The sequence below is a fragment of the Girardinichthys multiradiatus genome, chromosome 21 (genome assembly GCF_021462225.1).
Source record: "Girardinichthys multiradiatus isolate DD_20200921_A chromosome 21, DD_fGirMul_XY1, whole genome shotgun sequence".
Classification (NCBI taxonomy): domain Eukaryota; kingdom Metazoa; phylum Chordata; class Actinopteri; order Cyprinodontiformes; family Goodeidae; genus Girardinichthys; species Girardinichthys multiradiatus.
Window position 1 is genome coordinate 33670530 of NC_061813.1, and position 26649 is coordinate 33697178.

At 44.3% G+C, this 26649-nt stretch overlaps 2 protein-coding genes and 1 long non-coding RNA gene across 3 annotated transcripts; 2 read left to right on the forward strand and 1 right to left on the reverse strand.

Annotated features, from left to right (window-relative positions):
- The first annotated feature begins 2377 nt into the window (after nt 1-2377).
- otos (otospiralin) lies at nt 2378-5267 on the forward strand. The gene is made up of 4 exons (XM_047349253.1): nt 2378-2727; nt 2811-2874; nt 3240-3263; nt 4861-5267. The coding sequence occupies exons 1-4, from the start codon at nt 2557-2559 to the stop codon at nt 5046-5048; spliced, it is 447 nt and encodes a 148-aa protein (XP_047205209.1). The 5' UTR covers nt 2378-2556; the 3' UTR covers nt 5049-5267.
- An 860-nt stretch (nt 5268-6127) lies between these two features.
- On the forward strand, nt 6128-17249 carry cops9 (COP9 signalosome subunit 9). Its single transcript, XM_047348913.1, has 3 exons — nt 6128-6334; nt 12811-12883; nt 17050-17249. Exons 1-3 carry the CDS (start codon nt 6272-6274, stop codon nt 17085-17087), a joined length of 174 nt encoding a protein of 57 aa, XP_047204869.1. The 5' UTR covers nt 6128-6271; the 3' UTR covers nt 17088-17249.
- On the reverse strand, nt 12896-26032 carry LOC124857607. The gene is made up of 3 exons (XR_007035632.1): nt 25997-26032; nt 14326-14390; nt 12896-13781 (listed from the first exon to the last, which is right to left on the reverse strand). It is a non-coding gene; the product is annotated as an uncharacterized LOC124857607 (long non-coding RNA).
- Nucleotides 26033-26649: the final 617 nt, after the last annotated feature.

The following is a 26649-nucleotide window of genomic DNA, read 5'->3' on the forward strand; positions in this document are numbered from 1 at the left end:
GTCAAATTTATTGTTTGTTTGTACAAACTTGGCAGTAAAACTGATTCTGATTCCTTGTCTTCATACCAAATAAAACATGTCTTCCATTGGAATTTTAGCACCTTTGATTCGTACTCGTACTTGTCGTCTTCCGCTTTATCCGGGAATGGGTCGCGGGGGCAGCAAACTCAGCAGAGACGCCCAGACGTCCCTCTCCCCAGACACCTCTTCCAGCTCCTCTGGGGGGAGCCCAAGGCGTTCCCAGGCCAGCCGAGAGACATAGTGCCTCCAGCGTGTCCTGGGCCGTCCCCTGGGCCTCCTCCCGGTGGGACGTGCCTGGAACACCTCCCGAGGAAGGCGTCCAGGAGGCATCCGGTATAGATGCCCGAGCCACCTCAACTGGCTCCTCTCGATGTGGAGGAGCAGCGGCTCTACTCCGAGCCCCTCCTGGATAGCCGAGCTCCTCACCCTATCTGTAAGGGAGTGCCCGGCCACCCGACGGAGGAAGCTCATTTCAGCCCCCGCTCCATTCTTCCTTCACTCGTGAACAAGACCCCGAGATACTTAAACTCCTCCACTTGAGGCAGGAACTCCCCTCCAACCTGAAGAGGACAGGCCACCCTATTCCGGTCGAGAACCATGGCCTCGGACTTGGAGGAGCTGATCTTCATCCCAGCCACTTCACACTCGGCTGCGAACCGCCCCAGTGCATGCTGTAGGTCTTGGCTAGATGGGGCCAGCAGGACCACGTCATCTGCTGCAAACCGCATGCTGTAGGTCTTGGCTACAGGGGGCCATGTCATCCACAAAAAGAAGAGACGAAGCCACAAGCCAACCACAGCCAATAGGACTCCTTCTTCAGCTTGACAGCGTCCCTTACTGCCAGTGTCCACCACCGAGTTCGGGGATTGCCGCTGCGACAGGCACCGCAGACCTTACGGACGCAGCTACGGGCAGCAGCATCAACAATAGATGTGGAGAACATGGTCCATTCGGACTCTATGTCTCCAACATCCCTCGGAATCTGGTCAAAGCTCTCCCAGAGGTGAGAGTTTAATACATCCCTGGCCAAGGGCTCTGCCAGACGTTCCCAGCAGACCCTCACTATGCGCTTGGGCTTGCCAAGTCTGTCCAGCTTTCTCCTCCTCCAGCGGATCCAACTCACCACCAGGTGGTGATCAGTGGACAGCTCAGCTCCTCTCTTCACCCGAGTGTCCAAAACATGCGGCCGAAGGTCTGATGATACGACAACAAAGTCGATCATTGACCTCCTGCCTAGAGTATCCTGGTGCCAAGTGCACTGATGGACACCCTTATGTTTGAACATGGTGTTCATTATGGACTAGCACAGAAGTCCAATAACAAAACACCGCTTGGATTCAGATCGGGGAGGCCATTCCTCCCGATCACGCCTCTCCAGGTGTCACTGTCGTTTCCCACGCGGGCCTTGAAGTCCCCCAGCAGAATAATGGAGTCCCCAGGAGGGGCACTATCCAGCACCCCCGACAAGGACGCCAAGATGGCCGGGTACTCTGCACTACCACTCGGCCCGTAGGCCGAAATGATAGTCAGAGACCTGTCCCCAACCCGAAGGCGCAGAGATGCGACCCTCTCATCCACTGGGGTAAACCCCAACACGAGACGGCTGAGCTGGGGGGCAACAAGCAAACCCACACCAGCCCGCCGCCTCTCCCCGCGGGCCACTCCAGAGTAGAAGAGAGTCCAACCCCTCTCAAGGAGATGGGTTCCAGAGCCCACGCTGTGCGTGGAGGCGAGCCCGACTATTTCTAGTCGATATCTCTCGACCTCCCACACAAGCTCAGGCTCCTTCCCCCCCAGCGAGGTGACATTCCACATCCCTAGAGCCAGCCTAAGCATCCAGGGATCGGGCCGCCGAGGTCTCCACCTTTGTCCGCCGCCCAATCCTCTTTGCACCGGTCCCTCACGGTTCCCCCTGCAGGTGGTGGGCCCACTGGAGGATGGTCTTGCGTCTCTCGTTCGGGCTTGGCCCGGCCGGGTCCCGCGAGGAGCAATCCGGCCACCAGGCGCTCTCTGATGAGTCCCGACCCCAGGCCTGGCTCCAGGGTGGAGGAGCACCTTTGATTCATCAAAGAAATTCATAGAGGTCCGTCATCTGTCCAGAATCATGCCATAAGCTTGTTGTGGCCCACAAAAAGGGAATGGTCAAGGTGCAACTTGCTAAGGGAGGAAGACCAGAACTGTCAACAGAAAGCATATATCACCCCCCCCCCCTCCCTTTTGCAAAGAGTCCCCGGTATTCTTCTAAGTCGGTGTGAAAAAACTGTATCAGAAAAACTGCGATCCAACAGCTCCACTCCACTAGGGGAATAATTATCAAAATAATTCATTAAAGGAGGCATTTAGGATAACAGTGAAGATTATGAGCTGAATAAGAAGGTCCGGTTTTTGGTGTGCGTTGTCTTGAGTTTATTTTCCCAGAAATCAAATATTTGACATAACACCAACTGAACAGTACATGTCCAGTTGGCCTCTTTCATAAGAGCTGCTCTGTAGGCTGTTTGCCCCTGCCGAGTGAAACCAGCCCTGCGAGGAGCCATGTTACAGTGGGGTGTGATTGGCATGGACCGGGCTTGGCTTGGCTGGGCTGTGTGTGTATGCGTGTGCTGGAGCTGGACTGCTTCTTCTTCTGCTGGCCTCCACACACAACAGCGGACCAGCGGACGAACTGCAGCGTCGCTTTGCAAACCTTCACAGAACTCTGAACAGGTAAAGATCTGAGCATTTTCTCTGAACGAAACATTTCTCAAACCCACAAACTGAAATCAGGTATTTTTGTTTTGTTTTATTAGGAGGCCAAGATGAAGCTGTTGCTGATCAGGGCGCTTCTCTGCCTATTTGTCTTCCATCTCAGTGGTAAGTTTCTTAATTTTAATGTTAAAACCTGCACTGATACTTTATTGGATAAAAATAAAATTGTATCTGAGCTTTAGTTCATTTATTGACCAAGTTGGATGCATGGGCTTCAAATCAGATGAATCTGTTGGAGTTTTAGTTATGAGTAGAAAGATCAGTCTGTATGAATTCCTTCATGCTAAGGCTATTTATTCATGTCTGTGTGCTCAATCGAGGAAAAATATTTGCTGAGGGACCCTGTAGTTCTCTAAGAAAGAACCCCTTTTTAGTTTTACAGCACTGAATACCTTCTTTGTTCATGGAAAGTTGTGACATATTTGGGAATTTTAACACTTTTTTCTCCTGTCTCTCTCTCTGCCTCACAGTGGCCAGACTGATCCCAGAAGGAGGTACTACACATCTTCCTCTTTATCTTCTCACATCCTTCAAATGTCCATTTCTGTGTTGATTTGGCCACATGTTTTGGATCATTATCTGCAGGAAAAACACAACAATCATCTAGTCCTCTGGCAGAGGCCACCAGATTTCTTTTAAAAATGTCCAGGTTCAATAAGTGGTGAAGGTTTTATATTTAAAGCCAATGAAGGGGCATCATTGTAAAATCAAGAAAATGTATCACCTGTTAAGATTGAACAGTTTTACACATCCGTATTTTTTACAATTTGATTTTTAAATGTGATAATAACTTTGCCCCAGAGGGGAATAGTCAAATGATTTCAAAGCCACTCACAGCAGGAGTCATAACAAGGAGAGCTGTAGACATGGGACACTTGTACTGCTTACAGTGCTATGTAAATTAATTTTATGGGTGTTTTATTTCAGTCAGTCTGTCAGTCCTTTTTGACCGCTTCTTCAAAAGTGGGTTGCAGGGAAGCTGGTGCTTATATCCAGCAGTCTGTGGGCAGAAGGCAGGGTGCACGCTGGACAGGTCGCCAGCCTATCGCAGGTCAACACAGAAACACACAGGGCAAACAACAAGGCGCACACACAGTCACACCTAATGGCAGTTTGGAGAAACCAATTAACCTAACAGTTTAACCTAATGTTTTATTTCATTTAAGCCTTATTTTACTGTAAGTTTTGAATAGATTTCTTTGCATTATTGATTTTAAAGATAATTTTCTGAAAAACTCACCAGGGAAAGGGCCTGCAAATTAGGCTTTAGCTAGAGGGCCCATAGACAGGACAGCAGTTTCTTTTAATGTAATAATAATTTTCCCCGATCAAATACATTTGAAAAAGAAAAAACAAATATTTATATTTGAAATTTTTCAAAGAGTTTACACTGCCTTTGGAAGAGAAACAGGCCCACAGCATCACTGATTATCCGCCGTATTTAAGAAAAGAATAGAAAAAAACCTTTATTGTCCCACAGTGGGAAAATTCAGGTGTACCAGCAGCAAAATGACGGGCAAATAGAAGCAAGGTAATTCGGTTAAAGTGATATTTCATCTAATTTTGTATTGATTTAGTATTGATTTAGTTTAGCTGGTTTTTTTTTTCTTTCAAAGATTGAGTGTAGAAGTACAACTTTTGTAAGATTTATCTCTGGTTTTTTTTTTCACTCTAAAAAACTTTGGGAATTTAAGCTATTCTAACAGATTCTCAGTCACAAATTATACTTTTATAAAAGTCGTTTAAATTAAGGTGTTAATAATTAATTGCTCTTGTTAAAAACCATAACTTTATGAAGGCTGTGACACCAGATGAGCTTCAGCCAAATTTGTCCCGTATTGCAAAACAAACCCCAAAAAAATACATTCATTGAATCTTTCTCACCGTATTTGTATTAATACATTATCAAGAGAGATCAGCACTTATTTTTAAAGGAAATTCTGCATAACAGAGCCTGTTGTTGAACTGATTTAAATAAATAAAACCTGATGAAAATATAAAAACATTCCTCATGCAAACTCAAAAAGATGATGGTCATAAAATGATTTATTTTCCTTTAAACCACCTGTCGTTTTTCTGTGTCCCACTCAGTTCCATATGATGAACCCCCAGCTGTTCCTTACTGGCCCTACTCCACCTCGGACTTCTGGAACTACATTGAATATTTCAGGTCTATCGGGGCCTACAACCATATCAACGAGATGGCTCGGGCCTTCTACGCCCAACAGGCCCTCGGAGACACCCTGGGATATGAGACCAATGCAGGACATGAAGACTAAGAAGGGAGACAGGAATGTTCGGGAAAAGGAATAAAAATATTCTGATCAAAAGAGTGAAAGCAAAAGGGAATACAGACACAAAGCCTTTGTAGCTTCCTTAAATTTTTTTTTAATTTGAAGCATAGCCTTGAATATAGATAAGGTAGCTCAGTTGGTAGGATTGCAAAATATATCCATGTACCGCGTAAAAAATAAATAACATTTTGCTTCTAGGTAAAAGTGTCTAAGGAATCCATTCATGCATCTTTTTTTCTCTATCCATTGTCCAAAGGTGCCTTGTCCTGTTCAACATTAAAGGCGGAGCTGGATCGTATTGCCAGAAAAAGGCGGAATGCACCTTGGATTACAGTGTTGATGACATTTCTTGAATAAATTTATAATAATAGAATTATTTTATTCTAACTATTATCAGGGCAAAGAAGAACTGAGCACAGGCAGTTTGAAAAATAGTATAAATAAAACAGGGGAAATAAATTTCCAGGAGGTTTACAAATGTTGCACCAAAATGTATTAGAGCAAAAGCAAGCAAATGAATCATTAGGCCCAAAGTCAAACTGCTCCTATATATTTAAATACTTTTCATTAATGGAAAAACATCTCATCATAAGACTGTAGAATCCCCACCTCAGCAAAATAAAATAAAATTAAATTAAAAATAAAGATTAAATTAAATTAAATTAAAAAGGTGTACAAAATGTGATTATTTTTAGACAATTGTATTGATTGATATAATAAAACTTGATGAATGGTTATTATTTAGGACAAAACGTAACAATACAAAAGTTTGTGAAATAATTAAAATATATATATAAAAACGACCATACTACTACTACTACTACAAATAATAACAATAATAATAATAGCTATTATTATTATTACTACTACTATTACTATTTGTAGTAATAGTAGTTTTAGCAGTAGGCGTTGTAGTAGAAGTAGTAGTATTTGTCTGTGAGGTCTGAAAATAGAACTAACAGGGCGTTCAACTATTTAAACTATGTACTAAAATAATGATATTGTCACGGATGATGTGATCTCATTGTTTGTTTCTCAAGTCGTTTCTCATTGTTGGTTCAGCGGACCGAATGTGGCGGGCAAACGTTTGAGGCGGGCTCAATTAAGCGTCGCACACCGTTGTTTTGTTTACGAACCCCGGTGGGGGTTAGCCAGCTCTGTTACCAACAAACTGAGAGTGATTTAAAGGACTGACGTTTAGTGTTAACATGAAGCCTGCAGTGGACGAGATGTTTCCTGAAGGAGCTGGACCATACGTGGATCTGGACGAGGTCGGTTTAAGCACACGAAGCCGAACTGAACAATGCTAATGCTAATGCTAACAACAGTTAAACGGTGCCTTGTTCGAGTTAAAGACTGAGCCTCATTTTAAAATGAACAAACTTCTTTCCTCAGTATCAAAAATATATATTCAGGTGTAACCCAGTTGAAAATAAGTCTTATTTTATTATTTATATTAGGTCAAATTTCATGTTTACCAAATACTAGCTAGGCTATTTATCTAAAGTAATCCAAAAGCAGAAAACGCCTGCAGTTGTAGCCTTCTGTGCAGTTTCAAAAATAGGTAAACAGATTTTTATTGTTTTTAGTAATATTATCATCGTTATTATTATTAATTAAATGCAGCCTCAAACAAATCATGGTGTAGTACAAAATGCCGATACTTGTGCAAAAAACCTAAAGCAAAATCCAAAAGCTTAGTACGAAAATTAAATTCACCCTCTTAGTTGAAACCCTAAAGTCATTTAATCTTTAATCTCAGATTGTCTGTTGTCACAGTGACTGCATGCATGTTAACTCACAGACATTACATGTGGATTACCATTATTTAAGCCAGGGGTGCCCAAATTCGCGCCCCTTGGATTGATTATGTGTGGCCCCTGGTCGCAATTTAAAAGTATTACAAATCTGGCCCTCCAGCAAATGGAGTTGATGCAGATTGACACTTTTTGTATTTTTGTAGGATTAGGTTTTCATTTACAAATTCATATTTTCCTCAAATGGAAAATGTTCGGTCCCCCAGTGGGCCCACCACCTGCAGGGGGAACCGTGAGGGACCGGTGCAAAGAGGATTGGGTGGCGGACGAAGGTGGAGACCTCAACGGCCCGATCCCCGGATGCTTAGGCTGGCTCTAGGGACGTGGAATGTCACCTCGCTGGGGGGGAAGGAGCCTGATCTGGTGCGGGAGGTCGAGAGATATCAACTAGAAATAGTCGGGCTCGCCTCCACGCACAGCGTGGGCTCTGGAACCCATCTCCTTGAGAGGGGTTGGACACTCTTCTACTCTGGAGTGGCCCACGGGGAGAGGCGGCGGGCTGGTGTGGGTTTGCTTGTTGCCCCCCAGCTCAGCCGTCTCGTGTTGGGGTTTACCCCAGTGGATGAGAGGGTTGTATCCCTGCGCCTTCGGGTTGGGGAGAGGTCTCTGACTATCATTTCAGCCTACGGGCCGAGTGGTAGTGCAGAGTACCCTGCCTTCTTGGCGTCCCTGTCGGGGGTGCTGGATAGTGCCCCTCCCGGGGACTCCATTATTCTGCTGAGGGACTTCAACGCCCACGTGGTGAACGACAGTGACACCTGGAGAGGCGTGATCGGGAGGAATGGCCTCCCCGATCTGAATCCGAGTGGTGTTTTGTTATTGGACTTCTGTGCTAGTCACGGATTGTCCATAACGAACACCATGTTCAAACATAAGGGTGTCCATCAGTGCACTTGGCACCAGGACACCCTAGGCAGGAGGTCGATGATCGACTTTGTTGTCGTATCATCAGACCTTCGGCCGCATGTTTTGGACACTCGGGTGAAGAGAGGGGCTGAGCTGTCCACTGATCATCACCTGGTGGTGAGTTGGATCCGCTGGAGGAGGAGAAAGCCGGACAGACTCGGCAGGCCCAAGCGCATAGTGAGGGTCTGCTGGGAACGCCTGGCGGAGCCCTCGGCCAGGGATGTATTCAACTCCCACCTCCGGGAGAGCTTCGACCAGATCCCGGGGGATGTTGAAGACATAGAGTCCGAGTGGACCATGTTCTCTGCATCTATTGTCGATGCTGCTGCCCATAGCTGCGGCCGTAAGGTCTGCGGTGCCTGTCGTGGCGGCAATCCCAGAACCCGGTGGTGGACACCGGCAGTAAGGGATGCTGTTAAGTTGAAGAAGGAGTCCTATCGGCTGTGGTTGGCTTGTGGGACTCCTGAGGCGGCTGACGGGTACCGTGAGGCCAAGCGTGCCTGGGCTGTGGCAGAGGCAAAAACTCGGGCCTGGGAAGAGTTCGGTGAGGCCATGGAGAAGGACTACCGGTTGGCCTCGAAGCGATTCTGGCAAACAGTCCGGCGCCTCAGGAGGGGGAAGCAGTGCTTTGCCAACACTGTTTATAGTGGGGGCGGGAGACTGCTGACCTCGACTGAGGACATTATCGGGCGGTGGAAGGAGTACTTCGAGGATCTCCTCAATCCTGCCATCACGCATTCCGTGGTGGAAACAGAGGCTGGGGACTCGGGGTTGGATTCTTTCATCACCCAGGCTGAAGTCACCGAGGTGGTTAAAAAGCTCCGCGGTGGCAAGGCTTCGGGGGTGGATGAGATCCGCCCTGAGTACCTCAAGTGTCTGGATGTTGTAGGGCTGTCATGGTTGACACGCCTCTTCAACATTGCGTGGCGGTCGGGGACAGTGCCTCTGGACTGGCAGACTGGGGTGGTGGTCCCCCTTTATAAGAAGGGGGACCGGAGGGTGTGTTCCAACTACAGGGGGATCACACTCCTCAGCCTCCCTGGTAAGGCCTACGCCAGGGTATTGGAGAGGAGAGTCCGACGGATAATCGAACCTCGGCTTCAGGAGGAACAGTGTGGTTTTCGTCCCAGCCGTGGAACACTGGACCAGCTCTATACCCTCTACAGGGTGCTCGAGGGTTCATGGGAGTTTGCCCAACCGGTTCACATGTGTTTTGTGGACCTGGAGAAGGCATTCGACTGTGTCCCTCGTGATGCCCTGTGGGGGGTGCTCCAGGAGTATGGAATCGGGGGCCCTTTATTAGGGGCCATCCGGTCCCTGTACGAGCGGAGCAGGAGTTTGGTCCGCATTGCCGGCACTAAGTCGGACCTGTTCCCAGTGCATGTTGGACTCCGGCAGGGCTGCCCTTTGTCGCCGGTCCTGTTCATAACTTTTATGGACAGGATTTCTAGACGCAGCCAAGGGCCGGAGGGGGTCTGGTTTGGGGACCAGTGGATTTCGTCTCTTCTTTTTGCGGATGACGTGGTCCTGCTGGCCCCCTCTAGCCAAGACCTACAGCATGCGCTGTGGCGGTTCGCAGCCGAGTGTGAAGCGGCTGGGATGAGGATCAGCTCCTCCAAGTCCGAGGCCATGGTACTCGACCGGAAAAGGGTGGCTTGTCCTCTTCAGGTTGGAGGGGAGTTCCTGCCTCAAGTGGAGGAGTTTAAGTATCTCGGGGTCTTGTTCACGAGTGAGGGAAGAATGGAGCGGGAGATCGACAGACGGATCGGTGCAGCTGCCACAGTAATGGGGGCGCTGTGCCGGTCCATTGTGGTGAAGAGAGAGCTGAGCCGAAAAGCAAAGCTCTCAATTTACTGGTCGGTCTACGTTCCTACCCTCACCTAGGGCCATGAACTTTGGGTCATGACCGAAAGAACGAGATCACGGATACAAGCGGCTGAAATGAGCTTCCTCCGTAGGGTGGCCGGGCACTCCCTTAGAGATAGGGTGAGGAGCTCGGCCATCCGGGAGGAGCTCGGAGTAGAGCCGCTGCTCCTCCACATTGAGAGGAGCCAGTTGAGGTGGCTCGGGCATCTATACCGGATGCCTCCTGGACGCCTTCCTCGGGAGGTGTTCCAGGCACGTCCCACCGGGAGGAGGCCCAGGGGACGGCCCAGGACACGCTGGAGGGACTATGTCTCTCGGCTGGCCTGGGAACGCCTTGGGCTCCCCCTGGAGGAGGTGTCTGGAGAGAGGGACGTCTGGGCGTCTCTGCTGAGTCTGCTGCCCCCGCGACCCGGTCCTGGATAAGCGGAAGACGACGAACGAACGAACGAAAATGTTCGGTACAGCAAAAAGTATTTTTCTTCTCTTAGCTACATGTTTGGTGTTTTTGCTACAAATATCCTGCGACTTTTTACTCACAAACCGACAGTCATTCATTAAACTTTCTAAGAACTTTCTTAAGGCCAGCACAATAGAAAAAAAAACATTCGACCCATAAAGTTAGGAAACTGTAAACCTTTCTGTTATTTAGACAAATATCTGAGACCTACAATAAATTGTTTCAGCATGTTTTTATTTATTGCTGCAGAGCAGGTAAAAAAAAATTTCACAATAAAAAATGCAAGTCAATCATTTTCTACCACTTCTTCCATAGTGGGTCACGGGGGAGCTGGTGCCTATCTCCAGCAATCTATGGGCGAGAGGCGGGGTACACCCTGGACAGGTCGACAGTCCATTGCAGGGCAACAAACAAACACTCATTTACATACCTAAGCGCAATTTAGATTGACCAATTAACCTAACAGGCATGTCTTTGGACTGTGGGAGGAAGCCGGAGTACCCGGTGAGAACCCACGCATGCACGGGGAGAACATGCAAACTCCATGCAGAAAGACCCCCGGCCGGGAATCGAACCCAGGACCTTCTTGCTGCAAGGCAACAGTGCTACCAACTGCGCCACAGGGTAGCAAAAAAAAAAAAATCAATTACATTAATTAAAATTAATTGAAAAAATTAATAAATAATAAGATTATTTCCCTTCAGCCCTGCAATGGACTGGCGACCTGTCCAGGGTGTACCCCGCCTCTCGCCCATAGACTGCTGGAGATAGGCACCAGCTCCCCTGTGACCCACTATGGAATAAGCGGTAGAAAATGAATGAATGAATGAAAAAATTAATAAATAATAAGACATTATTTCCCTTCAGTGCGTTTCAAAGCCAAACGTTCGGACACCACTGATTTAAGCATAAGATGGAGAAGAAATTGCAAAAAGTAGCACAAACTTGATTTACATTATTTTCTGGTTGTACTCAAACATATTTGCACTTTTAAAGGGAATTTTACATTTTATTTAGTTGTTATTAAGGATTCATTATGTATTTTGATTTGTTCTTTATGTTTTGTTTGGAAACGGATACTATTTTGGAAACTAGAATTGTATTGTGATAATTATCAAAACTGTTCAATACAGAAACAAATATCGTGATAATTTTTTTTTATAAGTAACATCTAGCTCAACTTTGAACCACAGAGCAGCAGTCCGGTTTGTTTTCTCCTGAGCTCAGGAATGACACTTGTGATGTTGCATCTTGTTTAACACAAGAACTTCAGTGTATGATGGCTCTTGGTGCTCTGGCTGTAGCTGCAGTCCACCTTGAACTCTTCAGTCGGCTTTACTTCACAATTCTCTATAGGCTGTGGTTGACCCTATTGCTTGTGCACCTTTTTCTTTGACACTTTTTCCTTCCAGTAAACCTTCCATTAAGATGCTTGGAGACAGCACTCTGAATGGCAGGCTACTTTAGCAAAGACCTTTTGTGGCTCGCCCTCCATTTGGAAGGTATCAAAGACGGTCTGTTGTACAGTCACGTCTCTAGTCTTCCCTGTGATTGTTCAGGCCATAACATTGGAAGATAACTAATATTTCTGTATTTTAAAAAACAAATTTTCATTGATCTTGTGCAATTAAAAATGAAAGGTTTGGTTTTTACTAGCTGTAAGCCATGATAATCAAAATTAGCAGAAGCGCATGCTTGAAAAATTACGTTTTATGTGTAATGAATCTATATAAAATGAGTTATACCTTTTGAGTTGAATTACTGAAAACCATTGGATGCACATGGTCCTCAAGAATGGTTCGGTAGTCCTTGGCAGTGACGCGCCCATCTAGCACACGTATTGGGCCAAGGGAATGCCATGATATGGCAGCCCAAACCATCACTGATCCACCCCCATGCTTCACTCTGGGCATGCAACAGTCTGGGTGGTACGCTTCTTTGGGGCTTCTCCACACCGTAACTCTCCCGGATGTGGGGAAAACAGTAAAGGTGGACTCATCAGAGAACAATACATGTTTCACATTGTCCACAGACCAAGATTTGCGCTCCTTGCACCATTGACACCGACGTTTGGCATTGGCATGAGTGACCAAAGGTTTGGTTATAGCAGCCCGGCCGTGTATATTGACCCTGTGGAGCTCCTGACGGACAGTTCTGGTGGAAACAGGAGAGTTGAGGTGCACATTTAATTCTGCCATGATTTGGGCAGCCGTAATTTTATGTTTTTTGGATACAATCCGGGTTAGCACCCGAACATCCCTTTCAGACAGCTTCCTCTTGCGTCCACAGTTAATCCTGTTGGATGTGGTTCGTCCTTCTTGGTGGTATGCTGACATTACCCTGGATACCGTGGCTCTTGTTACATCACAAAGACTTGCTGTCTTGGTCACAGATGCGCCAGCAAGACGTGCACCAACAATTTGTCCTCTTTTGAACTCTGGTATGTCACCCATAATGTTGTGTGCATTTCAATATTTTGAGCAAAACTGTGCTCTTACCCTGCTAATTGAACCTTCACACTCTGCTCTTACTGGTGCAATGTGCAATCAATGAAGACTGGCTACCAGGCTGGTCCAATTTAGCCATGTAACCTCCCACACTAAAATGACAGGTGTTTCAGTTTCATTGTCTAACCCCTGTATATTTTGTGCTTTGCTCGTCTTCCTCTAATGTGCTGTGATGTACTGCTGTGTGTTAACAGGCAGGGGGCAGCAGCGGCCTCCTGATGGACCTAGCAGCCAACGAGAAAGCCGTTCACTCAGATTTCTTTAATGGTAAGGCACAGATTTCGCCACCTCTGACCTGAAATATTGACTGTTCACAGACTCAAGTAAGTTTGTTCAGATCTGAACTTCAGCTCTTCTTCCAATGTGACCTCAAACATCACAGAGATGGTTTAAGGACATTCAGAGACAAATTCTTTTGTCCTGAAACTCAGGGATCAACGTTTGTTTGCTCAGTTAAATCAAATGAATGCTTTGAGTGGCATCTGTCAGCGTGCTTTGTTATAAAATACTATTAATAAAAATAAAATTTGAAAAGATCAGTGGTTCTTGGTTAAACAGAAACCTGGAAAGATGCCTGTATTTAAATGAGCTGCTTCATTTGACTGCAAAAGAAGTCAACTAAAGATTTTCCAGGCTAATTTAGAAACTCTACGCCTTTACGGTAGAAGCCAGAATGCTAAACTCCAGGGAAATGTTGAGGTTTGGTGTAAGCTTGTAATCTAGTTTGTTTACTGAACCACATTGTTGTCTCACATGAACCTTTAAAAAATCCTGTTGCTTCCCCTATGAACAGAAGCTAATGTGCGGGTGGAGCACAGAAAGTACCGAGCTAAGCTGTTTTCTGTCTTGCAGCGCTGGCACCCAGCTGAACCATTTTGATTCAGCAGCACATGACCTAAAAAGAAAAAGAGCTGATTGTTAAAAAGATGATGATATTGCATGCTAAAGTCATTTTATAGCTGCCTTCAGACCGAAAGTCAGCGGGACGCCTCGCCACAGATTCAGTCAGCTGCTTTAAAATGCCTGCACACATCGGATCGCCTTCAGAAACTTGGTCCCCAAAGAGGTCTGAAGTGCTTCAGTAGAAAGCTCACCTGGTTCATCACTGAGCATGAGTTCAAAATCATTCCGCTTATGTCAAGGTTGCTACAAAGTCTTGAAAAGTCTGGAAAAGTAGTGCATTAGATTATCATTTTTCCAAGTCTGGACAAGTAATTAGTTTGTTGTTTACAAACCTTCCTTATTCCTTATCTGCAGCCCTTCGACATTTCCACAGTTTCTAACGTTACAACCTGGAACTTTATGTGTTTTATTGGGATGTTATGTGGCAGCCAAACCCAACATGGTGCACAATTGTGAAGTGGAAGTGATACAGTTGCATGTCTTCTGGGGTTTGTCTCTAGCGGCTTTGCTCGTATAGAGACTTGATATTTCCTTGGTCTCCATGATGCTCTTTGTTCTCTAATCTTCTCTAACAAACCGCTGAGGTCTTCACAAAGCAACTGCATTCACACTGAATTTACATTACACATAGATGCACTATTTTTACTAAGTTGATGAATTGTAGGCAATTGGTTGCACTAATATCAAAGAACATAGATCATAAAACCCAACAAAAGAAATGTTTTGCACTTAAATGTCCACAAGGTCATAGAAACTGCTTGAAAAACGATGGAATTTTAAATGCGAATCAGTAGCTGTAAAGTTACCTGACGTCATTGACGACACGCTCCACCTTTTCACTGCATCCTCACTAATGATCACAGCCTCCAACCTGAAAAAGAGACGAGCAGCGCAACATGAAAACATGTTTTCAAGCCTGTCTGACATCTCTGATGAACAGCTGCGTCGTGTGATTAGCCGTTTCTCTGACTGTTCAGTTTTTTGGATTCATTAAAAGCAGCAGTAGAGTGTCAATTCATTGTAGTTGTCACAGAATAGGCATTGATTAAGTTCTGCTGGTTGAATCTGCTGCATGTGACATTAATTTATTTAATGTCTTGGTGAGAGTTGCTCGCACCTGAGCAGAATAAATCGAGTTGCAGAATTTGTTTCTCTTCCTCTGATGAGTTGAAAACCCAGTGGTTCCTACCTCTGCAGGATACATTTACAGACATTGGTGTTCAGGTTGGAACAGAGTCACTTAATGACATTTGGTTTTAGAGTCTGGGTTCTGTATCATGTGCAGTGTAGTGATGAAAATATTGAACCATTGTCTGGTTAGAAGATGCTGTGACCTTTATCAGATCTCTGAAGGCAATACAGTTTAAGGTCAACTCAGCACTGTAAAACAGTCAAGGAAGCTGCATTGGAATAAAAATATGTAGAGGAGACATTATTATTTAATGTACTTTTAAAAGTGCAAATACGTGTGCAAGTTTACTCTTTGCAAGAACTACAGTTAAAAACCAATTATTCATACCTGTGGATTTAAAATAGATTTTATTTAAACAAGAAGTTTGTTCCTGATCAGTAATGAGACAGCAGTCTATCCAGAAAATCTTACAACAACGTGAAAGGAGTGAAAGGAGGAACTTTAAAAAAATGTACCTCCAGGTTGGAGGGGAGGAGTTCAAGTATCACTGGGTCTTGTACGAGTGAGGGGAGAACGGAGCGTGAGATCGACAGACTGATCGGTGCGGCCGCTGTAGTAATGATCCGTTGTGGTGAAGGGAGCTGAGCTGAAAAGCGATTTACCGGTCGTTCTACCTTTCTACCCTCACTCCCAGTCAGAAGAAACATGTTGGTAAAATTAAAAGATTTATTTAAATTAAAATCTGCCAGTGGCATGGATAATTCTGGGCTTAACTGGTTCTAAATGTAGTTCAAACAGATTATAGCTGAAGTATTCCCTAAAAAACCACTTCAGGGATTTTCTTTAACCATTTTTTGTTTTTTCTGTTTATTTGGGCCCTGGCCATTCTCAGATCAGATTTTAACTGGACCTACAGTTCTTAAATTGGGTCTGGTTTGGATGTCGAAATGTTTGCAGATGACGTCTTGCTTCAACGCACACGATTACTACAAAGTGGTGCCGTTTCTAGAAACTTTATTTTGAAATGACCAAGTTTAAAAAGCGTCAGTTTCTACCTGCTAGGAGGATGTTTCACCACTTCTCTTTCGGCCATCTTGATTTTTGAAAACAAGGTAACACAAGACCTGCAGGTTCAGCCTTCGAAGAGGGTGGAAGCATACTCGCAAAGCAAAATATGCTGAACTAATACAAAAAAAAACATCAAATTTTTTTCTTGTTTATGTTGGCTTTGTGATCGGTTGAAGCTAATATTGAATTAAAATACCTTACATTCATGTCAGGCAGATACTGAAGCGACCAACAGCAGTTTAAAACTGTGATTAAAAGTCACCAGGCACAGAGGATTCCTACTAGATACATCGGTGGGGATGTAACGATACATACAACTCACAAGACTAAACGAGATACAATACTGAGTTTAGGAAGAGGAAAGGGTAAGGTTAGGTGTAAAAGCACTTTTCAGCATTTTCTGTCTGTTCGGTTTTGTCTTCACAGGTGCTGCAGATTTAAGCGCTGCGCTGTGGTGGTTCTGAAGCTTTCTTTGCATTGTTCTAGTGTTAGCCGCAGTTGTAGGCTAATTGTTTTTTCCAGTGCTTACATATTATTCGTGTCTTGTCTGTCACTCTGTCGCCATTTATCGTTCCTACTGAAATCTCAAAATACTACCAAACGAAAGATTTAAGAGTAGTTGGGGCATCCTCTATTACAACTTCATCAGGAGAAGCCAAGATGGCCGCAACCGGCTTGTGCTCGCGACCGCAATCACCTCAACGAGAAATATCATGATGTTTTAATCTCATGAAATCTGGTACGACAAGATCCCGTTACACCCAAATGGATTGGACGACATTACCAACAGTAGCAGGAGTTTGAGGGCTTTGAATGGGGTCAGCAAGTCATGCACCAACCTGTAAATTCAATCCTGTAAAAGAAAAAAAACAGAACAAAAGAAAAGAAACAACCAACAGAGTTTTACGATTAGCAAGAAAAAGGGAAACCAAGCATTTTTAGGACGATTGTTTTAAAGGCTTTGTTTCAATAATATACGTGTTGTATTTATCTTTGTCTCGCAAGGATAAACATCTCCTTTTCTTTTTGAGATTATGAAATGTACGTGGGTGGCTACAGAAACTGTTAGATTTTTTTGTCTTTGTGCAAACAAAGTAAGGCAAAAACATTTTGGATCAATGCCAGCATGTATTTGTTTGAATATTGGGGGAAGTTTTAGCTCATTTAAGGTAAGTGTCTCAGCTTGAGTGGGAGAAGGAACAAACATTTATTATATGCAGGATAATTAGCTGAGAAGGTAGGAGTCTGGTGGAAAACAGTTGGACTAATTTTAACCTTGCTGTTCTCTGTTTGTCTCCATTTTCCTCCTTTATTTTATTTTCGTTTACAGACTTTGAGGATCTGTTCGACGACGATGACCTGCAGTGATCACAGCATCTGAACATCTTCGGGATTCTGAAGACATGTACATAACAGAAATGAAGAAAATCGGCTTTTACTGCCTATAATTTCTCTTTTATTTGTACAGCCTCTCTCATATTAGTGATTCAGTACCATATTAAAATAAAGTCTTTATGTTTCCACAGAAAACTCAGTGCGAACCAGGTGTTTGTGAATTCTGAGAGTCTCATACATTCCAACTTTGGAGAAAATTATGAGTATGATTTTAGGTTTGTCGTGTTTCAATCTGCTCCAACCAGGATTGTAGATTTGTTGGTCATGAAGAACATCTGTTACCAAACATAATTACACACATAAATATTCAGTGAAGGCATAATAGGACAGGAATGAGACTGAAAAAAATGTAAAATCTTGGAATATATATATTTCTGCCTCCTTTGAAATGTAATTAGATTTTTCTTCAGATTCTCTTTTTTTTTGTTATCTCACTGCAGAGCTTTTCTGTCAGAACTAATCTAATTTTCAGCAACTTTCTTTTATGTAAGCTGATACAGAAAAAATAGCTGAGTTGCAACTAAAAATCTAAAGGGTCCAACACAAAAAGAAAGCTTGTGTCTGTACGTGTCATCCCCACAAAAGACAATACAGGCAATTATATTTGTACAGTATCATCTATACACAAGTAAAACTTCTCTGAAGAGAAGAACAAAGGAAAACTTCTAAAGACAAATTACATGAAAACCACTTTAATAAAGTACATAACGGTTAGTTGCAGCAATAGTTTCTTAGGTTACCTTGTCTAGGAGAGAGAGGGTTAAACGGTTAAACAGAAAGGCTCAAGTGTATCATCTATAGAAGGAGAACCTCTAGTTATTGGCAGCAGTAGCTCAGCCAATGACCCCTCCAGGAATTCTTACAGCTGAACACAACGCCACACTGGCCTTAACTTCTATAAAGCGGAAAAAATAGGGAACATAAAGGTAATGGCAGCAATAACTTTAGATAAGACTTAATTGGAGAGTAGTAGGAGAAAGTAGCAAAATGGGGAAAGGTAGTAAGTTTGTCTTCCAGCAACCTATAGCAGCATAACTACAGATAGCTCAGGATAACCTAAGCCACTCTAACTAAGCTTTATCAAAAAGGAAAGTTTTAAGGCTAGGCTTAAAAGTAGTCTGCATTACTGACCAAAACTGGCAGCTGGTTCCACTTGAGAGGAGCCTGATAAATAAAAGATCGGCCTCTTATTCTACTTTTAGAAACTGAACCATGAGTAAACCTGCAATCTGGGAGCGAAGTTCTCTATTTGGAACATGTGGAGCAATCAAGTCTTTGATAAGGGAGTATTAAGTGCTTTATATGTGAGAGGGAGGGTTTTAAATTCTATTCTGGATTTAACAGAGCCAATGAAGCAGAACTAAATTAAATCATAATTTTTATCAAAACTCACTGCTGCGTTTTTGATAAACTGAAAGCTTTTAATATACCACATAATAAAGGGTTAAATGACTTATCCATAACACATTGTACCTCAACCAAATACTTTTTACAACAATCAACTGGAATAATTCTGACTGGCTGTTCGGCCACCTTTCTTAAGCTGGAAGAGTTCATTTAAGTTGGTTGATTTGTTTTTTTTGGGGGGGGTTGTGCCATGGACCAGGCTTTTAAGCATAGGTCTATAAACGTTCAGTTGGTCTGAGGTTGGTGCTTGGGTAAGAAACCACTCTAGAAGCTTAATGTTGCTCTGCAATTTCTATTTTAAAACAAGTTTTTATGTGTTTGGGTTCATTATCCTGTTCAAACATCTATTTCTGGCCAAGTTTCAACCTTTTGATCTAACCTTTCTCCCTAAGATGAAAGAAAATTGGTCATAATGTTCAAGATTAGTCCAGGAAACACCAAGGTCCAACACAATACTGCAACAAAAGTACCACTTTCTACAGTGAAGACATTTTAACATCACCATTTGAGAGAGAGCCAACCCGGAAAGCCCTTGCTCCAAATCGAAACAATCAAGCATGAATAAAATGTAGAGCTGTCCTCAAGAACAAGTCCTGTGCTTTCTGGGGATGGTTGTTTGTCAGAGGTGATGAAGATTAGGCTATTTTACCAAAACATCAAGGAGTATGGAGGAGGCAAGGTAAGGCTGTCAAACCTAAAAAAAGTTCTGTTTCACTGCCATTGGTATTGGTTCACTGTACAAATGCAACTTATTTATTGTTATAATAGATTAATCTGTCAATTATTTTAATAAAGGTGCTTAATATGAGATGTCTTACAGAATTTGAACCGGGTGAAGCTAAAACTTTGCCACTTGAGGAGTTCTGGATAGAGCACATTTCCCCTATAAAGAAAATGCTTAATCATCTTAAATGCAAAATGTATATATTTTTTGTACGGTTTTGACCAAATTACTGCGCTGAGTCCATTGTTCTTTGAGCAAATGGTATGTTTTACAGCCTGTATACTCTAGTTAACAATAATTAAATTATTAAATTTGTTGATTATATTAATAATCGATTAATCACAATTAATCCGATTAAATAATTCAGCCCTGGTTGCAACATGACAATGATCCCATATACACGTTCAGACTTTTTTAATGAACAACGCAGGCTAATGTGTTAAGTTTAAGAGCCTTTTTCCAAAGCCTTGATTTTAACCTCTTTGAAAATTTGTTGACTAACCTTAAAGGTCCCTGCTGGGATACCAACAAATTTAAATTAACTCTACAGATTATGCCAAGAAGGGGATGGTCAAACTATCTCATGATATTCACATTTAACCCAGAGTTACTGGGTGTATGACCTTTATATTTGAACCTGTGTGTATAATTTGAATCCTTTGTGAATTAGAGGAAATCCACAATAAATTCAAACCTGTTCATCCAGTTTCTGTTCTATAAAATCTTTGCAGTTACAGTACAGACCAAAAATTTGGTCACATCTTCTCATTCAGAGTTTTCTTTATTTTCATGACTATGAATCAGAATCAGAAAAGCTTTATTGCCAAGTATGTTTTTGGACATACAAGGAATTTGTTTTGGCCTAGTCGGTGCAATACAATACAAATTAAACAGTATAGAATATAATATAAATATATGTGCACAGTTTTAAGTGAGTGAGAGTAAATGTAGAGCAGTATTGGATGCGAGAGCAATACAACTGCACTGTTGGTGATCAGTGTGCAAGTAAAGCAGGAGTCCAAACTGAGCATTAATGTAACACATAGAGTTACAGGTTACAAGTGTCCTGTCAGCAAAAAAGGGGGGTGTGGGGGAAAGGGAGAGTTTCAGGGTGGTTTCCGGGCTTTGTTAACAAGGCTGGTGGCAGATGGGAAAAAACTGTCCTTGTGGCGTGAGGTTTCGGTCCGGATGGACCGCAGCCTCCTGCCAGAGGGGAGAGTCTCAAAGAGTCTGTGACCGGGGTGGGAGGGATCAGCCAGAATCTTCCCTGCCCGCTTCAGGGTCCTGGAGGTGTACAGTTCCTGGAGCGACAGTAGACTGCAGCCAATCACCTTCTCTGCAGACCGAATGACACGCTGCAGCCTGCCCTTAACCTTGGCTGTAGCAGCGGCGTACCAGATGGTGATGGAGGAGGTGAGGATGGACTCAATGATGGCTGTGTAGAAGTGCACCATCATAGTCTTTGGCAAGTTGAATTTCTTCAGGTGCCGCAGGAAGAACATCCTCTGCTGGGCTTTCTTGATGAGGGAGCTGAGGTTTGGCTCCCACTTGAGATCCTGGGAGATGATGGTTCCCAGGAAGCGGAAAGATTCCACAGTGTCAATTGTGGAGTCACAGAGGGTGATGGGGGCAGGTGGGGCTGGGTTCTGCCTGAAGTCCACAACCATCACCACTGTCTTTACAGCGTTGAGCTCAAGGTTGTTTTGGCTGCACCAATCCAACAGATGGTCCACCTCCCATCTGTACGTGGACTCGTCACCATCAGAGATGAGTCCGATCAGGGTGGTGTCGTCCGCAAACTTCAGAAGCTTGACAGACTGGTGACTGGAGGTGCAGCTGTTGGTGTACAGGGAGAAGAGCAGAGGAGAGAGAACACAGCCTTGGGGGGAACCAGTGCTGATGGTCAGGGAGTCAGAGACGTGCTTCTCCAGCCTCACGCGCTGCAGTGATCCACCTGCAGGTGGAGTCGGGCACACTCAGCTGGGAGAGCTTCTCCTGGAGCAGAGCTGGGACGATGGTGTTGAAGGCAGAGCTGAAATCCACAAACAGGATCCTGGCGTAGGTTCCTGTGGAGTCCAGGTGCCGGAGGATGAAGTGAAGGGCTAAGTTGACTGCATCATCTACAGACCTGTTGGCTCTGTAGGCAAACTGCAGGGGGTCCAGGAGGGGGTCGGTGATGTCTTTTAGGTGTGAGAGCACAAGGCGCTCAAAGAACTTCATCACCACAGAGGTCAGGGCGACGGGTCTGAAGTCATTAAGCACTGTGGTCCTTGGCTTCTTGGGAACAGGAACGATGCTGGAGGACTTGAAGCAGGCTGGCACATGACATGTCTCCAGTGAGGTGTTAAAAATGTCTGTGAAGACTGGAGACAGCTGATCAGCGCAGTGCTTCAGGCTGGCTGGTGAGACAGAATCCGGTCCAGCAGCTTTCCTGGGGTTCTGTCTCCTGAAGAGTTTGTTGACGTCCCTCTCCTGGATGGAAAGAGCCGTCCCAGGCGTGGGTAGGGGGCTGGTGGGGTGGAACTTCAGGGTGGGGGTTGGAGGTGCCAAGGCCCCTCTTGAGGTTGGGGAAGTGAGGGTGGTGGATTGTGGCTGCAGCTGTTGGAGGGTGTCATGGGGGATGGTTACAGGACTGTCCTTTTGTCTTTCAATGCGGCAGTAGAACTCGTTCAGGTCGTTGATGGAGTGGGGGGCTTTCAGCTTGTTGTTGGTGATCTGCCTGAGCCCTTTCCAGACAGACGCAGAGTCGTTGGCTGAGAACTGGTTTTGGAGCTTCTCACAGTACAGTCGTTTGGCCTCTTTCACTGCCTTGCCAAACTTGTACTTCGCCTCTCTGTATATGTCTTTGTCCGCACTCCTGAAGGCCTCTTCCTTATCCAGTCTTAACCTTCTGAGTTTGGCTGTGAACCAGGGTTTATCATTGTTGTAACTCACCCTGGTGCATGATGGTACACAGCTGTCCTCACAGAAACTGATGTAGGAAGTCACAGCCTCTGTGTACTCGTCCAGACTGTTGGTAGTAGTCCTGAACACATCCCAGTCTGTACAGCCTAAACACGCCTGGAGATTCTCCACAGCCTCACTGCTCCACTTCCTTGTCGTCCTCACAACAGGTTTGCAGAGCTTTAGTTTCTGCCTGTATGCAGGAATCAGGTGGACCATGATGTGGTCGGATTGGCCCAGTGCAGCACGTGGGACGGCATGATTAGCGTCTCTGATGGTGGTGTAACAGTGATCCAGAATGTTGTCTTCTCTGGTTGGACATTTAATAAACTGTCTATATTTGGGGAGTTCGTGGGTGAGATTACCTTTGTTCATAGCTGTCAAGTCTCCCGTTTTGGCCGGGAAACTACCGTATTTTAACCTCTTTCCCGCCGTCCTCCCGTATTAGTATTCTCCCGTAAATCTCCCGTATTACAATATAATAATGAAAAAACATTCCTCTGCTTCTTTCTCTGAATTCTGTCACTAGCCTCGCGAGAACTGCCACCTGCAGTAGCCTGGGTGGCAGTTGTCGCGATATTAGTGCTGACGGGGGGAACAAACCTGGAACAACAAAGGAGAGAAATGGATAGATGTGACGAAAGGGAAGGCATTCCTGCCAGAAAAAGAAAGACATCGTGCAAATATCTTGAAAAATGGGACAGCGAATTTTATTTTCTAAAGAAGAGCAGGATGGGGCACAGTCACGCGTTCTGTAAGATTTGTAACTGCGATTTTAGTGTCTCCCATGGGGGAAGGAACAACATCAGTCAGCATGAAAAATCGACCAAGCACAAGCGCTGGCTAGAGGCACAGAAACATGCCTAGGCGATGTCAACATTTGTGACTAGAAATACCACCGAGGCAGACCAGGTCATAAATGCGGAGGTTAAAATGGCAATGCTGTGTACCAAAAACAATGTTGCTTTCAACTTCTGTGATGACTTCAATAAGTGTGTAGCTGAAATGTTCCCGGACTCTGCTATCGCACGGAAATTCTCGGCGGGAAAAACCAAGGCTACCCAACTCATCAAAGGTAAGCTGAGTCAAATTAAGTATGAGGATTGTGTATGCATATGCCTACTTAATAATGTCCCGTATGCATATTTGTAGGGTAATGGTTAGGTAATTTTAATTACTGGGCTCTCTCAACAGGTGCTATAGCAACAGAGCTAGATGACGGGTTGGCCAAAACATGCCGATCTCAGCCATTTTCTGTGATGTGCGACGAATCGAACAACAGAAAAGGAAATAAAGAATTTGTCATCCTAACTAGACTCTACGATGAGGCCACTCAGCAGGTCGTTACAAGATTCATGGAGATGCCTGTATGCAACGTGGGAAATGCAGAAAATCTGTATGAAAAACTGAGTGAAGCACTACGGTAAGGGAACTGCACTGTGTTGTTGACGTGTGTAATAGTTTGCTTGTAATTATAACCCTATGTTTTGTCTAAGTCGTTTTATGGCATTTCTTTCTGTTATCCATAGAAAAAGGGGCATCCCATGGGAGAACCTGATAGCCTTTAACTCTGATAATGCGAGCGTCATGAAAAGCAGACACAACTCTGTTATCAGCAGACTGAAACAGAGCCAGCCCCACGTCCAGGACCTCGGCTGCATCTGCCACCTGGCACAGCTGTCCTGTTGAAAAATAAATGATGGTCCAACTAAACGCAAACCGGATGGAACAGCATGCCGCTGCAAGATGCTGTGGTAGCCATGCTGGTTCAGTATGCCTTCAATTTTGAATAAATTCCCAACAGTGTCACCAGCAAAGCACCCCCACACCATCACACCTCCTCCTCCATGCTTCACGGTGGGAACCAGGCATGTAGAGTCCATCCGTTCACCTCTTCTGCGCCGCACAAAGACACGATGGTTGGAACCAAAGATCTCAAACTTGGACTCATCATTCTAAAGCACAGATTTCCACTGGTCTAATGTCCATTCCTTGTGTTCTTTAGCCCAAAACAAGTCTCTTCTGCTTGTTGCCTGTCCTCAGCAGTGGTTTCCTAGCAGCTATTTTACCATGAAGGCCTGATTCACACAGTCTCCTCTTAACAGTTGTTCTAGAGATGTGTCTGCTGCTAGAACTCTGTGTGGCATTGACCTGTTCTCTAATCTGAGCTGCTGTTAACCTGTGATTTCTGAGGCTGGTGACTCGGATTAACTTATTGTCTGCAGCAGAGGTGACTCTTGGTCTTCCTTTCCTGGGGCGGTCCTCATGTGAGCCAGTTTCTTTGTAGCGCTTGATGGTTTTTGCGACTGCACTTGGGGACACTTTCAAAGTTTTCCCAATTGTTCAGACTGACTGACCTTCATTTCTTAAAGTAATGATGGCCACTCGTTTTTCTTCAATTAGCTGCTTTTTTCTTGCCATTATACAAATTCTAACAGTCTATTCAGTAGGACTATCAGCTGTGTACTGTATCCACCTCCTGCACAACACAACTGATGGTCCCAACCCCATTTATAAGGCTTGAAATCCCACTTATTAAACCTGACAGGGCACACCTGTGAAGTGAAAACCACATCAGGTGACTACCTCTTGAAGCTCATCAACAGAATGCCAAGAGTGTGCGGAGCAGTAATCAAAGCAAAAGGCGGCTACTTTGAAGAACCAAGAATATCAGACATATTTTCAGTTGTTTCACATTTTTTTGTTCAGTATATAATTCCACATGTGTTAATTCATAGTTTTGATGCCTTCAGTGTGAAGCTACAATATTCATAGTCATGGAAATAAAGACAACTTTTTGAATGAGAAGGTGTGTCCAAACGTTTGGTCTGTACTGTATATATTTTATAATCAGTCCACCCTGGAGAAAGAAAAGCCCCAAATTAATATAACTTGTATGCAGATGAGGAGTGTATTTAAACTCCTGACTAAAACTGAATCCATTAATTTGGACATTTATTATTTTACATGAATCACTAGTTATAATTTATATGTGAAACTTAGGTAAAAGATTGTTGTCTTTTAAGACAGTTTATACAGTATATTGTACTGTGCAAGTTTCTTGGAGCCCACAAAAAACAAAAGATGAATCCAATCAGTAGACTGTAACTAGAAATGCTAATTTTACAGGTTTTTAACTCATTCATTAAAAATTCACTCAAAAAAATATGTGACACCTGGTTCTGAGTTTTTTTTGGACAGTAACAGACACACAAACACGTAGCTATTTAGCTACAGTGTAAGTTTTAATGGATATTTGCATGAAGCAGTTTTCATATTGCTTTCTAAACCCACATACATCCAAAGGAATAGTGAAATACATGCCTCATTTCTCTGAACTACTGTAACATAATGTTTAGAAACTGATATTATACTAAAAACCAGATTTATTAAGGGCAAAATCTAATTCTGCATAGAAGTAATATATATCTTCAGCTAAAATTATTTCAAGAACTATAAAGTAATTTCTGAAGCTGGTCTAGCTTTAAAACTCATAACTCTTTGAAGCATCAGAAGTGGATTATAGATACCCCCCCCCCCCCATTAAATATGGTGATATTGCATCATTCATCTGATCTGGGAGCATTTCCACTGCTACATTTGCTGTCAGTGTGTACCTGTGTTTCTTACAAGGCTGACAAGTCTGAACAGACTAGCTGTGAAGGAAGCCGTAGATTATCAAATTCCTCATGTGTGGACCAGCTGTGCCTGGTTGTACGTTCTCAGTGATTTGGCACACTGTGAGTTCCCTAAAAATTGCCTATGTGGCACCTCAACTACCCTTCATTATTTCTTTGTGGTTCCTTACCTCTGTCCTGGCTTTGATCTTTGCTCTCCCTGTTTTAGAGTCATTGGTAGTCATGGATACACTTTATTTAAAAAAAGCTATTGGATTGTTGACTGATGCTGACATTTGTAGAATTTTGTCATTTATAAATTTGTCAATATAATGTTCCAGGTCCGGCAGGTGGGCTGGTAGCCATGGTGAGGGCATGGGTGAGATGGGATGGGTTTGCTATTAGTCACCAGCCTGGGGTGTGATTGGGGGGGGTCAGGGACGTTTTGAAGGGTTAGGTGCACATGCTGGGACCTGCTGGATCATGCAGTCCTAGCTGGTGTGGGGGGTCCCTTGGTCCTGGGCAGCTTGCTGGGCATTGACTGTGATTGGCTGCACCAAGTTCTCCTGGGATGCTCCTGCCATGGGGCAACTACCCTGAGGCACTGCTCTCTGTTGTCGGCAGGGAACTCCAGGCGATCCCTAGCCATGCTCTCCTCTGTGGTGATATTGGCGAGGGCAGAACGGAGCTTGGGCCAGTTGGTGAGCTGGTCCCAGGTAGGGGATTCATGCATTTATGCAAGATACACAACAATAGGGTTTTGGTGGACTATAGACCTTGCTGGCATGGTGGGAGTACCTGGCACTGCTCCCCTTGCTTTGCTTGAACCCATCTGGCACCTCCG